Source organism: Lagenorhynchus albirostris, chromosome X (assembly GCF_949774975.1).
Source record: "Lagenorhynchus albirostris chromosome X, mLagAlb1.1, whole genome shotgun sequence".
Classification (NCBI taxonomy): Eukaryota; Metazoa; Chordata; class Mammalia; order Artiodactyla; family Delphinidae; genus Lagenorhynchus; species Lagenorhynchus albirostris.
Genome location: NC_083116.1, coordinates 38,418,421 through 38,433,175, shown reverse-complemented (window position 1 = coordinate 38,433,175; position 14,755 = coordinate 38,418,421). Strand labels below are relative to the sequence as shown.

Below are 14,755 nucleotides of genomic sequence, written 5' to 3'. Positions count from 1 at the left end.
GAGGGTGCCCCTCACCAGGGCTCCTGCATTTCCTCAAATCCACGGCCCACCCAGGAAAGACTTAGTTTCCAGCATTTGCTAACCATGCGTCCTGCTGAATTTGTGGGAGCTTTCGAAAATTGGAGAGCCTAGCTGATTGAGCATTTCTTATAGAATTGGATGAACAAAGTAGTGGAGAGCCCAGAACTAGGAAGCCAGGACACCTGGGTAAAATCCCTAATGGCTCTACTCCCCAATAGTGTAGAAATAGTGGAGAAATCCTTTTGGAGGGCTAGGCCTCCTTTCTTCCACATCTAAAATAATATTTTCTATGAGTCTCCATCCTAGGGGCAGGGCATATCTTTGAAGTGAATAAGATTATTTCTGTAAATCCTTTGCGATGTTCATATTCAGACGTAATAAAAACCACCATTTAGGTATATCTCACATTAAGAAAATCAAATATATAAAGCTTCAGTGCATGTTATTACAAAGAATTTTTGCAAACTCCCCTAGGCCTAGAGCATTAATAATGGGATTCAACTTACTCCAATTCGATTCATGCCCAGCGTACAGAGAACATACCAGTCACCTAAGGAAGCACTTAGCACATTGCCTTGCACCTAGTAGGGAATCAATACTTATTTATTGGCTTATTGATCAGCAGGGCAAAGGGTACCCATACGGAGACATCTTAAGTCCCATGCAGCAAAGGTCGGGTTTTTCCCAGGGATGGAGAACTCACCAGCCCTCTCTGTTCTTTTTCCAGTCCCCCAAATCCGCCTTCATCAGTGCTGCGAAGAAGGCCAAGCTGAGATCCAATCCCGTGAAGGTCCGATTTTCTGAGCAGGTGGCAATTGGAGAAACAGATGCAGTAAGTGCAGCTTCGGCCTCCTCCCCGCGGCCCTTGGCCAGAGTCGGCCTGGCCGTCGAGGTCTCGCTCTGGGCCAGTTGCTCATCTGCTGCTCCTCAGAATGGACAGCATTATGATGAAGGGGTTGGAGCGGGGACCTCGGGACTCTGGGTGGGTATTGAGTGAGGGGTGTGTGGCATCCAGAGAAGCCCTGGGCATTGTGGGGAGAAGGGATATGTATCAATACTCTCAGAATCCTCACGGTGCTTCAAGAAATTTCCGTCTCTAGCACAGTGCTCCATAAACATTGTTTGGCTACTTGAAGGAAGGAAATAGTGGTTTTCTGAAGAGGTGGTGACATTGAGCTCTCTTCACGTTGAAGTGATCCCACAGCTCCAGGTCTCAATTGGAGAAGACTGTGCAATGAAGGGTGAAGCAGCCTGGGGGAAATGATATAGACTCATTAAGTCACAGAGCTTTTAGTAGGCACCGGCTGTGTTCCCAGCGTTACAAGGGATGCAAAATAAATGCCTGTTCCCTGCCTCTGGATACCTCTCAGTGATGTTGGGAGTACAAGCGGCTCAGACTGAGACAGTGTAGAATCCACCGCAGGGTGGTATGATTTCGAGGAGCAGGTGATGCTTGACCGCCCATGCCATGCAGCGGCCAATCTGGGGGGTCATGGCCAGCCCACTCTTTCGCACTGCTTTGTGGGGTTAACGTGAACTGAGCCATCTGTTCCAGATAAGCAAATGAGAAGAGGTGGGTGGAGCGCAGAAAGATGTGTATTAAGCGGCCATGGATAACTCCGAGTCCTCTAGGAATCCGCAGAAGTTGGTGACATCCCATGGGGGTGGGTGAGGGAAGGACAGCCGGAGCTAACAGGCACTGTGTGCATTTACAGGCTGTCCTGGGCTGGGCTCTCGGGAGGCCCGTGGCATTTCTGTAGTGAGGAACAGCTGCAGCTGAGACAAGCTAGGAGGCCCAGCCTGAGTGGAGAAATCAGTAGGTTGCCAGGCACCCCTATAGTTCTTTGAGGCAGAGCCACCCAGACGAAGGGATGGATAGAGGACAGAGGTGTCTTCCGTCTCCATTTCCCTGACTCTCATACCCAAACTCCACCTAGGCCCTCCTCCATCCCTGTTCAAGGAAGGCTGTGAAGCCCAAGTGACAACTGGGCCCCATTGGCTAAGCCGTCGGAATAATTGGTGGCTGAGCTCCGTGTCGGTCACAGAAGAAGAGGTTGAAGAGAAGCCGGGGCCAGTGAGCAGAGAGGAAAGGGAGTGGTGTGGAGTCCTTGTGGATCGGAGTAAAGCAGATCCTGAGGTCCAAGTCACTAAGGGGACATCTGTGTCCTGAACCCTTGAACACCCAGAGGAAGTGAGGCTTGAATTTGGAGAGTACAGATAGGTACAACCTATCCCGTCTTGGCATCACCGAGTAACCCACCAAGGCCAGGCCACCCAGTGAAGAACCCCTCCTCTCCTCCCCCTCCCCTTCTTTCCCTCCTTTTTCCTCCTCTTTCTTCCTCTCCCTTCCCCACTCCCCCTTCCTCCCCCATGATTCCCCTCTCCACATGTCACGTCTAGCCACAGGCAGAAGCCGGCCCCCACTGCAGACCAGTCTGCACATAAATGCCCCAGTGTAGCTAGAAACCCCCCAGGGTTACTCTGTCGCTCCAGGACAGGCTCCCGGACAGGCCACCAAGCATGGTGGAGGCTCTTGTCTGGGAGAGACACAGGGATCAACCTTCTCACTCTCACTGTGCTCAGGAAATGATGTCACAATACACGCCCACCACCACCACCCCAGTGTGGACCGTAGCAGCTTCACCACCGGTCAGGTCGCGGGGGGAGTCCAGGCCCAGGTGACTCCCAGCTACCCTATCATCCCTTTCTCTTGGTGTTCCAGCGCTTTATTAAGTAGCCAGAGCAAAAATAAATCCTGTGGGTGTTCCTTGCCAGCTCTATTTTTAAGCAAGATCAATTAAGTAATTATCTGAGTCCAACCCAGTGTGCTAAATAAAACCAGCCACCGCTGAGCGTCATCAGCCTGGGAATCCGGGGCCTCTGGGCTTGGCGGGAGCGAGGCATCTCGGGATCAGGGAGAGGACCGGGGAGTCACTTTTCCAACTTTAGATCCCATCACTCCCCACTGTGGCTTGACTCCATCACGAAATGATCTGATGTCACGATAGCACCACCCCCCTCCTCCTACCACACCCTGACCCAGGAGGACTTGCTTATGTTTTCATACTTTGTCCATGACAGTCCCTAGATCTGGACTGTTCTTGTCTGGCCTCTCTAATAGTCCACGCCTGCCACCTCCTTTAAAATCAAAATCCAATTCACCTCATCTAGGAAACCGTAGCTATCTTATACCTGTTGGTTTGATTGGGTGTTATTGTTGTTCTCTAGTGGATTTGCGTATGTGTGCCAGGTCACTACTAGTGTAAGGCTAGACCCCGGTCCTCTGCGCTTGCTGTAGCCCCGGGTATTCGAAAATGGGCTTTGGGGGCTTCCCTGGTGGTCCGGTGGCTAAGACTCTGTGCTCCCAATCCAGGGGGCCTGGGTTCGATCCCTGGTCAGGGAAGTAGATCCCACATGCCGTAACTAAATGATCCCGCATGCCGCAGTGAAGATCCCTCACGCGGCAGTGAAGATCCTGGGTGCCGCAACTAAGACCCAGTGCAGCCAGATAAATTAATTAATTAAATATTTTTTTAATGGGCGTTGCCAGTGGTTCTCAATCAGGGTCAGTACCGCCCACTCTTAGAAAGCTTTTCGGAACACCTGAGGGTGTTTGGGGTCATCCCAACGATTTGGCATGTTATTGACATTTATTATCTCAGAGTCAGAGACGCTAAATGTCCTGCAGGGATTATGGCAGTCCCTGAATGATGAGTTGTTAGAGGTATGCAGGCATGAAAGAGCACTGTGGGTACCGGGAATGGTAAGATATGACTCTGGAAAAGTAGGCAGGGGCCGGGTCACAGAAGACCTAGGATGCCTTGAGGGAGGGAGACTGGCAGAGCAAAGGCATGGACATGGAAGTGATCTCGATGTGTGAAGGGCCAGGTGGAAAGGCAGGAGTCAGGAGATAGGAGCAGGTGAGTGAGGCAGGCTCCTAAGGCCTTCCATCAGCCCTTCAGAGTGTGGTGGTCTCTATGGGCCGAGCCCCCTCTGAGCTGTGGAGCTTTGAGCCACAGTAGACTGTGGATGTGCAGTGACATCGAATGAAGGGTGAGCTTTGGATATGGCCCAGTGTCTTCTTGGAGAATTCGGTTCTGGTCTCCACGTTAACATTATCATTGATGGGTTCTTTCCTCTGTATCTCTGTCCTTCCATACCTTTGGTTCCCTGTCTCCTTCACTCACTCCTTTCTCTTCCTTTCCACGCCCCTCCTCTGGCTTCCCTCCTCCTTCTAAATGAGTCCCCCTCCTTGTCCTTTCCCTGCCTGTTCACAGAAGATGATGAAGAAAGAAGCTCTTCTCCTCATCCCCAATGTCCTGAAGGTTTTCTTAGAAAATGGGCAGATCAAGTCGTTCACGTTTGATGGCCGGACCACTGTTAAGGTACCCACAGGGTCTCCTCTCCCGGATTGGTGTTGTCCTCTCTTAGGAGGTGCTCTCCTCTGGAGCACACACCACTGCTGGTCCTTGGGCTCCTCTGAGTCTGCACCAAGCCGCTTGCTACCAGAGCAAGGTGGTCTTGGTCTTTGAACTCCTGCTTCTGGGAGCACCCTGTTGCAAAAACATACAGTCCTCGGATGACTGTGGTGAGGGAAAGTTGAATGCCCGACTGTGTGCTAGTGACTGTTTGTGTGTATGTGTGTGCGTGCGTGCACGCATGTACACGTGCATGCATGTGTGTATGCATGCATGTGTGCACACATCTGCTAACTGTTTCGTGTCCATGTTACACTGCGTCCTTCAAGGAGTGCTTAGGAGCTAAGGAGTATGAAGATCATTAAACCATTTATAAAGCAAAAGTGATTTAAATGGATACAATAACACCTACGCAAGTTTACACACAGAAATCAACAAACCATCTCTCAGGAGATTAGCTTAGCCATGGCTTGCTTTTTAAATACCAGCCAGCTCTTAAGCACTGAACCAAGATTTGAAAAGTCCACCAACAGTCCCTTTGGCTATTCCTTTCCCAGGAAGAGCAATTAATGAGCTCCGATTCTTAACGGCTCAGCCAGGCATCTAGAAGTTGTAGTTATTCCCTTAGTCCTGAGGAGGAGAGGCGATGTACTATTAACCCTCAGGTTCAGCTCTGCTCTGGGATAGAAATATCTGCTCCTGCTTCTTCTGGATTCTCTCCAGAAAGAGAATGCCATCCCCAGAATGAATGTTTCCATGCAATCAGTGCTGCCTGCCCAGAAAACCCACCTTGGCCCACGAATGTCCTGAGGTGCCCCTGCTGGGGCTAAGACAACCCTATAAATAAAGCAAGCCCTGGGCCAGGAAACTTTCCCTAAGAGGAGTTATCAGGTGTTCAGAATTGGCTTTGCCAGCGGTTCTCAGCCAGGGTTGGCACTGTCCCCTCCCAGGTAGTTTTTAGGAATGTCTGAGGGTATTTGGGGTCATCCCCATGGTTTGGCATGCTACTGGCATTTGGCATCTCGGGGTCAGAGATGCTAGATGTCCTGCAAGGAATGGGACAGTCCCCGAATGATGAATTGTCCTGTCCAAAGTGCCAGTAGCGCCCGAGTTGCAAAAGCCTGGGCCTAACCCGTGTTGATTGAACCGAGAGTTTCTTAGGAAGGCTTAGGCCTGGGTGGGTCCCCCAGGGGACTTAGGACCAAAACACACTCCTTAGGGTGCCGCAGAATGGTCTCTTGACTATCGAAGTTTTCCGTCTATGGGAGGGACATTGAAACTAGGCCACCCAGGGGTGTCCAAGTTCCCCTCCTCCAGATGTGGGTATCTCTCTGTGTCAGAATCCTCCTTTGTGTTAAATCATGGACCGGTATGTCCGTTGTCGATCTGTCTCCACACTGGAGCATTTACTCCTCTCTTTCCCCGTGGAGGCTCCTCTGAGCGTCCTCCCACCTCACAATGTCACCACCGTTAGTGCTTCCAGGTAGCCCCAGCCTTCCAGGACAGCAGCGTCCCCTGGCTTGTGACCTTACCATGACTTCAGGGAGGGTGCACTGGCTGTTCATTGGAACTTGGACAGGCTGCCAGGCCGCTTGTCCCAGAGAGGTGCCTGGGTGAATTGACAGCCTGGCATGGGAGCTGTTAGACTTGTAACACCGGTTGGCAATCACCAGCTTGGCCGTCCACAGTCCCAAAGCAGCCGAACTGCAGAGAAAATCTCATCTCTCCCTGCCAGCACTTCAGCAACACTGGCGCCTCTGTGACTACTTGGATAATACAAAGAGATATTCTCAAGTACCCACCAATTTCCAGCCTAACATTTGAATAGCTAAACAGCTGTCAATGTTCACTGAGGGGCTTGTTTGGCAACCCTGGCTGGAAGGGAGCTTCGCATTCCCAAGCCTGCTTCTTTCCAGCCTTCGGGGGCTGAGCGATGCCGATTCTACGAACACACACGCTGGAAGCCAGTGTATGCTGAAGCCACAGCAAATAGATGGTAGAAGTCTCAAAACTGACATGTGGGCAGCCCCCATGGATCTGCTTCCAGACACCCTAATATCAAGAGTAGGGCAGCGGAGCAGAGTGCAGAAGTAGTCAAATTCATGACTGTACATAAAACACATGACATTGTTCCTCTGCGTGGATGCATTTTTCAAGTTGCTAAATTGATCGTCTCTCAAAGCCAGCTAAATCAAAGATGAACATTTTGCCAGTAACTCCAGTCATTCAATTTAGGTTATAAATCCAGAAATCGTCTACTTTTTAATCATGTAATTGTGGCTTTGGCTTTTGTTAATTCCTAAGTTGCGGGACAAACCAGAGTGAACGTTCTGACTCATGTGAGAAGCTGAGGGAAGAACCAACACAGTGCCTGGCACTTAGGACACACTCAGGAGACAATTTATTGAATGAAAGGAGAGAGAGGGGGAGGAAGGGCCATGACCTTCTTTTGCCATATGCCTGGCCCGGCCAAGTTCAGAAATACCTCCCTCCACCCCCTGCACCTGTGGTGTTCCCCAGGGCCCAGGCCTCTGAACAGCACTCCTGGGTCATTCTCCTCATCCTGGAGCGCCATGCCTGGGCTACCATAAAGGCCAGTGTCTCTGTCTGGCCCACTTTCCCAGCCTCAGCCTTCTCCCCAGGACTATCTTTCTGGATGTTCAGTCCCCGTCTCCCATTTTGGGTCCTGTCCTGCTTAGAGTATCTTAGAGCTGGAAGGGATCTCTCTCTCAAGGCTCTTTTGTCTTCCACAGGATGTCATGGTGACATTACAGGACCGGCTTTCCCTGAGGTACATTGAGCACTTTGCCCTTGTCCTTGAATATGCTGGGCCAGAACAGAACCACAAGTTCCTGCTTCTCCAGGACAAGCAGCCCCTGGCTTATGTAAGTAACTCCTTTGTCCTGGCCTGATAGCTTTGCAGATGGCCTTTAGTAGAGAAGAGGCCACCAGGTACTCTCCTTCTGGAAAATTCATCATGATACGCTCAGCCAGCTCCCAGAAGTCCCAATTCTCAATCAAGATCTTTATGACCCACCCACAGAGGCCTTTTCAAATGTCTCTTGGGAATTCCCTGGAGGTCCAGTGGTTAGGACTCTGTGCTTTCACTGCCAAGGGCCCGGGTTCAATCCCTGGTCAGGGGACTAAGATCCCACAAGTCACACAGCACAGCCAAAAAAAAAACTCTGTAAAATGTCTCTTGTGACCTAAGAAAGGCATGACAGTTGTTAGTCTTGGCGGTCACTAGTGGGGAAAGCATGGGGTGGTGATTTACCGCGTGCAAGACTGAATTGAGCAGTGTCAACTCCACTGTCTCCTGGAGGTCCTGCTAGACTTTTCCTCCTGCGAGGGGAAACTTTACCTTCAGGGTGAAGGCTGTAATATGGAAGGATGAGCGAGTGGAGTCTAGTGAGACCTCTGAGGCTAGGACACATGTGGGCTGGGAACGGGCTGGGTGCGACCAAGCATGGACAGCATGTCACCCGTGTCAAGTTCCAAAGTAGAGTAGGAGAAAGTGTCTTATCTTCCCAGCCTCTGGAAAAAGGCCAAGGAAATCCAGGATTGCTCGATAGTATTTTACCAGTGGTGATGCACCATGGAGAGCAAGAGAGGCAACCAGGGCCAATCAGTGTTCCCAGGGAGTGGAGACTTCCTTCCCTGGTGGTCCAGTCGTTGAGACTCCGCGCCTCCAATACAGGGGACGGGGGTTCAATCCCCGGTCAGGGAACTAAGATCCCACATGCCGCGTGCCGCGGCCAAATAAATAAATAATTTCTCAGTTGCTTCAAAAAAAATATATTCCCAGGGAGGTAGGGAAGGAGTTGGAGAGAGACGGCTGGGAAGAAATGTCTGAAGGAAGCGAAACAAAAGCTGAAATCAGACACGCAAAAATGAAAGGATTTAGGAAAGAAGAATTCTTCAAGTTTAGCTCTCAGCCAGATGCACTTCAGAGACTCACAGGTTCCCACCTGTGAAGGAAAGGTGGGTGTCCTGCCTGGAGGGATGCCTAAGCGCCTCCCCACCCCTCAAGGGGCCTTGTGGATCCAACTGGTCTCTTGTTCCAAATGGGATTTTTAAGCATTTTTATTACAAAAAAATCTCAAATATACACCAAAGTAGAAGGAATTGGATAATGAACCCTCATTACCTATCCCAGCTTCAGCAGTTACTGGTATATTGCCAGCTTGTTTCAGCTACACCTCCAAATGGGATTTTAAGTCTTTGATTTGCTTTCTCATAAGCAACTTCCTTTGCTTGAGGCTGAGCCCCTCTGCAAGGCAAAGGCATTAGCCCCGCAGCAAGAAGAGTCAGAGAAGTTGCCAGGAGCCCTTGCTTCCTACCTCATGTCCTGGGCCTTAGGTTGTTGATAAAGGCCAAGTCGTGGATAAGTGGTTCGAAAATTCTAGTCACTTTGGGTCAGAAGGGCAGAAAAGACTTAGCTCCTCATCACTTTCCCCAGTGGTAATTGGGATCAGCCAGGCCCTGCCTTGAAGAGCCGCCGAGCTGACTCCTGGCACCCAGCCACTGATCCCAGCTCTCTTTTCCTCCCACCTCTCACCCCTGGGATTCAGGTAGTGCAGCGGACACACTATCATGGAATGAAATGCCTCTTCCGGATAAGTTTCTTTCCCAAAGACCCGGTGGAGCTGCTGCGTCGGGATCCTGCTGCTTTCGAGTACCTCTACATCCAGGTAGAGTCTGGCTTGGGGATACACAGACAGACAGACCAATGGACAAACAAGCTGGCAGGCTGTTCTGCCATCACAATGAAGTCGCTATGTAAGTTTTTCCAACCTTCAGGTAGCTCTGAAGGCTCTCTTATTTTCTGCTACCACTGTAGGCCATGGTCAAGTTGGTTGGCCTGGCAACCTGAGCTGGCTCTGGCTCCAAGTCTTGTCTGTTTGTCTAGACAGATCTTATCAGTTTTCAGGAGGAAGCAACCCCAGTAACTCTGGCATCTTCACAGCATACCCTGGTTTAACAAGTGCATTTGAGTAACAGGAGGTCCCAATCCCCAATCCCGAGCTCCACGAAGGAGATGGTTCCCAGTTCAGTTCATCCAGAAACGTTTGCTGAGCACTTCCTCTGGGCCAGGCCCTGTGCTAGGTGCTGACAATCAAGGTGGTCAAAGAACTATCCTAGATCGCTAGAGCTCATAGGCAGATATGTGCACAAATAAAGGCAGTGTGACAGGCACGCACTATGAGGATGGCAGGGTACAATGTCAGTAGGGGCACTCAGGAAGCAATTTGCCAACTCTCCCTGGGAGGGGCACGATGCAGGCTTCACAGAGGAAGTGATGCATGCGTGCTGTTAGCCTTGAAAGATGAGTGGATGTTTGCTGGGTGCAGAGATGGATGTTTAGTTCAGATAGTTTGGAATTTGGTGACAGGACCTTGTCCACCCTCTCTCTCCCCTCTGTGATGATGTGTTCAGCTGTATTCCTTTTCTATACTGAACAGCTTTAGTGAGGTCTAATTGACGCACGGCAAACTGCACGTATTTAAAACGGCAGTGTGATAAGTTTTGACATATGTTTATATCCACGAAACCATCACCGCACTCAAGATATTAAACACATCCAACACCCCCAAAAGCCTCCCCAGGCTCCTTTGTAATTCATACTCCCATCTCCAGGCGGCCACCGACCTGCTTTCTGTCACTGCAGATTACTTTGCGTTTTCTACAGTTTTATACAAATGAAATCGTACGGTGTGAACACTTATTTTGATCTCACTTCTTTCACTCAGCATAATGGTTTTGAGGTCCACCCATGTTGTCGTGTGTATCAGTAGTTCATTCCTTTTCATCGTTGAGTAGTGTTCTGTCGTATGGATGTATAAAAATTTGTTTACAGTTCACCTGCTGATGGACATTTGGGTTGTCTCCATGTTTTGGCTACTACAAATAAAACTTCCGTGAACATTCACGTACAAGTCTTTGTATGACATATGCTTTCTTTTCTCTTGGGTAAATACCTAAGAACGGAATGGCTTGATTCATACGGTAGATCTATCTTTCTTTAATTTCTTGAAGAAACTCCAATGCTGTTTTCCAAGGTGGCTGTACCATTTTATGTAAGCAGCAGCCGTGTGTTAGAGTCCCAGTTTCTCCACATCCTCACCAGCACTTGGTGTTAGCAGTATTTTTGAAGTTTCCGTCATTCTAATAGCATGCAGGGGTATCTCATTCTGGTTTTCATTTGCATTTCCCTAATGACTAATGATGTTGAACACCTTTTCGTGTGCCTCCTTGTCATCATACAGCTTTTTTGGTGAAGTGTCTATTCCAATCTTTTGCCCACTTGTTAAATTGAGGTTGTTTGTTTACTTATTATGGAGTTTTGAGAGTTATTTGTGTATTCTGGATACAAGTCATTTGTCTGTTATTTGCAATTATTTTCTCCCGGTCTCTAACTTGTCTTTTCAGTCTCCAAAGAGTGTCTTTCACAGAGCAGAAGTTTGAATTCTGATGAAGTCCAATTTGTCAACTTGTTCTTTTATGGCTTGTGCTTCTGATGTCATATCTAAGAAGTCTTTGCCTAATCCAAGGTCACAAAGATTTTGCTCTTAGTTTTTTCTAGAAGTGTTATCATTTTAGGTTCTACATTTAAGTCTGTGGTCCATTTTGAGTTAACTTTTATATGTGGTACAAAGTATTGACCAAAGTTCTTCTTTTCTCCATATGGATATCCAATTGTTCCAGCATCATTGATTGAAAAGACCATCCTTTCTCCATTTAGTTGCCTTTGTGAAAAATCAGTTGCCTGTATATGTGTGGGTCATTACTGAACTCTCCATTCTATTCCATTGATCTATGTGTCTATCTTTATGCCAACGTCACACTCGTTTGATTACTGTAGCTTTATATTAAGTCTTAAAATCAGGTAGTGTCTGTTCTCCAACTTTGTTCTTTTTCAAAGTTGTTTTGGCCATTCTAGGTCCTTTGCATTTCTATGTGAATTTTAGAATTAGTTTGTTAATTTCTACCAAAAACCTGCCGTGATTCTGATTGAGATTGTGTTGAATCTATACATTGGTTTGAGTCTTCCAACCCATGAACACAATATATATCTATTTAGGTCTTCTCTAATTTTTCTCAGCAGTGTTTTCTACTTTTCAATGTACAGGTCTTTCACATGTTTTGACAGATTTATCCTTAATTATTTCGTTTTTTGATGCTATTGTAAATGGTTTTGATTTTAACTTTAATTTCTGATTGTTGCAAGCATGTAGAAATACAGTTGGTTTTGTATATTGATCTTATATCCTGCAACCTTGCTAACTCATTAGTTCTAGTAGTTTTTTTTTTGTAGATTCCATTGGATTTTCTGCATAGATGATCACTGATGGAGTATTCCTTTTACACTCTCTCCTATGCTGTAGTGATACCACTGTGGCTCTCTAGTCTCTTAGCTCATCCTGGTTTCACCTCAGCACAATGGGCAACTGGTCTAACCAAGGCTGAATCCTTGATAGCTGGGATTCTGACCTTCAGGGTTTGGGGGTTGTCATACCTTTGGCCAGTAGTTCCAGGAGACCCTTTTTAGGATAGCATAGGGAAGACTGACTCATCACTGCTTTGATCTGCAGACCCCAAGGAAAGAATATCTGCCCCATCCCTGCAATCCATCTCTCACTGTGGGCTTCTGGGCCAGAGACCTGTAGAGAATCCCTCCCAATGTCTCTCTTCCTTTGTTCCCATCTGAGCTGGTAGAGGAGCCTCCGATGGCTGGGGCTGGGGGGCGGTGAGTATAGGCCCCAGAGAAAAGGCAGAAAGGTCTTTTGTAACAGGAGGAAAGAAAGGGAGTGTTGCCATGTCTCACTTTTGCAGCGCCCTAGATGTTCTGACCATTTGTGCCTTGCCATTGTGTGTACCAGTCACTGAGAAGGGGGCTGTCCAGTATCCGCTGAATGAAGCAAATAGTGTCTCTGAGACCTGAGGTTCCTCTGTTACCTCTTCCCCAAGGGCAGAATCTTCCTCTTCCGCTTGATCTAGGATGCTTACTTACACCACGAGTTTCTTCTAGGATATAAGGGAGTCTGTGGGGTGGGGTGGGGGGTGGGGAGGGAACGTCTCCTTTAACTGACGGGTTTGGACTGCCCTCTCTCACAGAGTCGGAACGATGTCATCCGAGAACGCTTTGGAATGGACTCCAAGCCAGAGATGCTTTTGGGCCTTGCTGCCCTCCACATCTATATCACTGTCTCAGCTACTCGACCTAGTCAGAAGATCTCACTCAAGAATGTGGAGTGAGTTGCGCCAGGGCCCTTCCGGATGGGGGCAGATAGCTGTGTAGGGAGAAGGTGCAGTGGTTGAGCTGTGCTCTGCGTTTTAGGAATGTGGGCCTGGGATGGGAGTGAGAATTGGAATTCCTCACACCGAGACCAGGATGCCCTTGGGCTACAGCTTCTACTAGAGAACTGTGGCCAATGTTACTCGCCTGCCTCCAGCCCCTCTCTGTCTCTCTCTCCTAATCTCCATTCCTCCATCTCTGTCTCAGATTTCAGCTAGTTTCTGTCTTACCATTTTGCTTTCTCTGTCTCACCTTGTCTCTCTAATTTCTTACTTTTCTTCTGCTTTTAGGAAGGAGTGGGGCCTGGAACCCTTTCTTCCCCCCTCCCTCCTACAGGGCATCAAAGAGAAGAACCTCCGGAAATCTCTCTCTCAGCAGCTGAAGGCGCACCAAACACATCCTTCCAGCAGCACCAAGGTATCCAGAGTAGGCCACCGGGCACCCTGCTCGGGCACTAGTGGCCATGGGGGACTCCTGTGTGCTTTCCCAGCAGGTGTGGTCTTCTGGGGAACCCTCCCCACTGTTTTTGACTTGGATACACATCTAGCTTGGCCAGATATGGGGCATGATTGTGGAGAGGGGTTTTCCCCAAGCCTGAGACACCCCCAGAGACTGCTCAGTGGCAAGTAACTGGGAGAGCCCAGGGTCCTCAAAGCAAAGGGACAAAGGTGCAGGAGGAGAATATTCTTGGGTCGTTCCACCCATTTAGTCAGTGCTGATGAAGCACTTGTGGTGTGGACAGCACTGGACCCTGGGGAGACATGTTTCCCGTGGAAACAACTGCTCTGTCCCTCATCAGCTTTCTAATTCATCAGCCCTGGTACAGGGAATTCTGGGAGATAAAAGCCCAGCCCCATGGGGCAAGGCCTGACCTGGAGAATGGGTCGCCGGGTGGCGGGTGCAGGACTCAGGTCACTGCTGTGCTCTCCCGCGCTTTCCCACTCCCTGCCTTTCCAGCCCCGCAGGCCCTTCTCAGGCTTGCAAGGCTCAGTCTGCTTGCCTAGGAGGCAGGCGGGTGGTGAGGGGCACCAGAATCCACATGCAGATGGAGACACTGGACACAGTTGCCCCCTTATATTCCACCCATGCCAGATTCCCTGCATTACCAACTAGCTTCTCTTTTAAGATGCAGATTTCCCCCGAGAGTTAAGCCATTCCTACTTTGCTGTGCATATTTAATCAGATTGTTTTCTTCCCAGCTGAGAGCTTCAGGGCTCCCAACCATCTCCTCAGCAAACACTTTTTCTGAGCGCCCCCCACCCCCAGTGCTTGGGCCGGAGATACAAAGATGAAGAAGGCCCGGTCTCTGCCCTCAAGTCAGGCACAGGCTGGTGGGGAAACAAGAGGCAGTCACAACACAGTGCGACCAGTGCAGGTGCCCTGGAAGCGCGGAGGAACAGCAGCCAGCCCAGCCTGGAGGAGATGGAAAAGGCCAGGAGTCGGTGCATTTGATGCCAGAGTTGGGTCTTAAAGGACAGATAGAAGTTTGTCTAGATGAGTTGCGGGGAGGAAGACTTTCCCAGGCAGGGAGATCCAAAGAGATCAGCAGAAACCAGTGCGGAGGGTTCAAGGAAGCTGCCTGAGTGGGGTGCGGGCAAGAGAGGAGGCCGAAGAGGTTGGCAGGAACCTGTTCACGGAGGGCCTCGTGTGCCGTGGAAAGGGGTTATCCTTCACCCTGTAGGCAGCATGGAGCCACTGAAGGCTTTAAGCGGCCAGTGGTGTGATTATGTTTTAGGCTGTTCCCTCTAACTGAAAATGTGGAGGGATGGAGGGAAAGGAGTGTTAGTACTGAAGGTAACCCGGCTGCCACCGTGATGCAAGTGGGGGACATCCAGGCAATGACCACGGGGCTAGAGAAGAGGGATGGGTAGGGTGGAGAGGGACTTAGGAAGTAGAATCAAGATGATCTGGTGACTGGTGGCCCTCAGGTGAGAGGCTGAGGGAAGAGTCCAGTGTGACTCACAGGTTTCTGGCTCAAGTGCCCGGGGGATGCGGGTACCACTGATGGAGACTTTTCTGC

At 49.5% G+C, this 14,755-nt stretch overlaps 1 protein-coding gene across 1 annotated transcript in view; it reads left to right on the top strand.

Moving 5' to 3' along the window:
* The first annotated feature begins 748 nt into the window (after positions 1-748).
* The window catches only part of FRMPD3 (FERM and PDZ domain containing 3), a 47,896-nt gene continuing 33,889 nt past the window's right edge, over positions 749-14,755 (top strand). The window contains exons 1-6 of the mRNA XM_060137643.1: positions 749-853; positions 4,299-4,406; positions 7,193-7,324; positions 9,011-9,130; positions 12,555-12,691; positions 13,026-13,152. Coding sequence (XP_059993626.1) covers positions 4,302-4,406; positions 7,193-7,324; positions 9,011-9,130; positions 12,555-12,691; positions 13,026-13,152 — 621 coding nt within the window. The 5' untranslated portion in view covers positions 749-853; positions 4,299-4,301. The remainder of the gene's footprint in view (positions 854-4,298; positions 4,407-7,192; positions 7,325-9,010; positions 9,131-12,554; positions 12,692-13,025; positions 13,153-14,755) is intronic.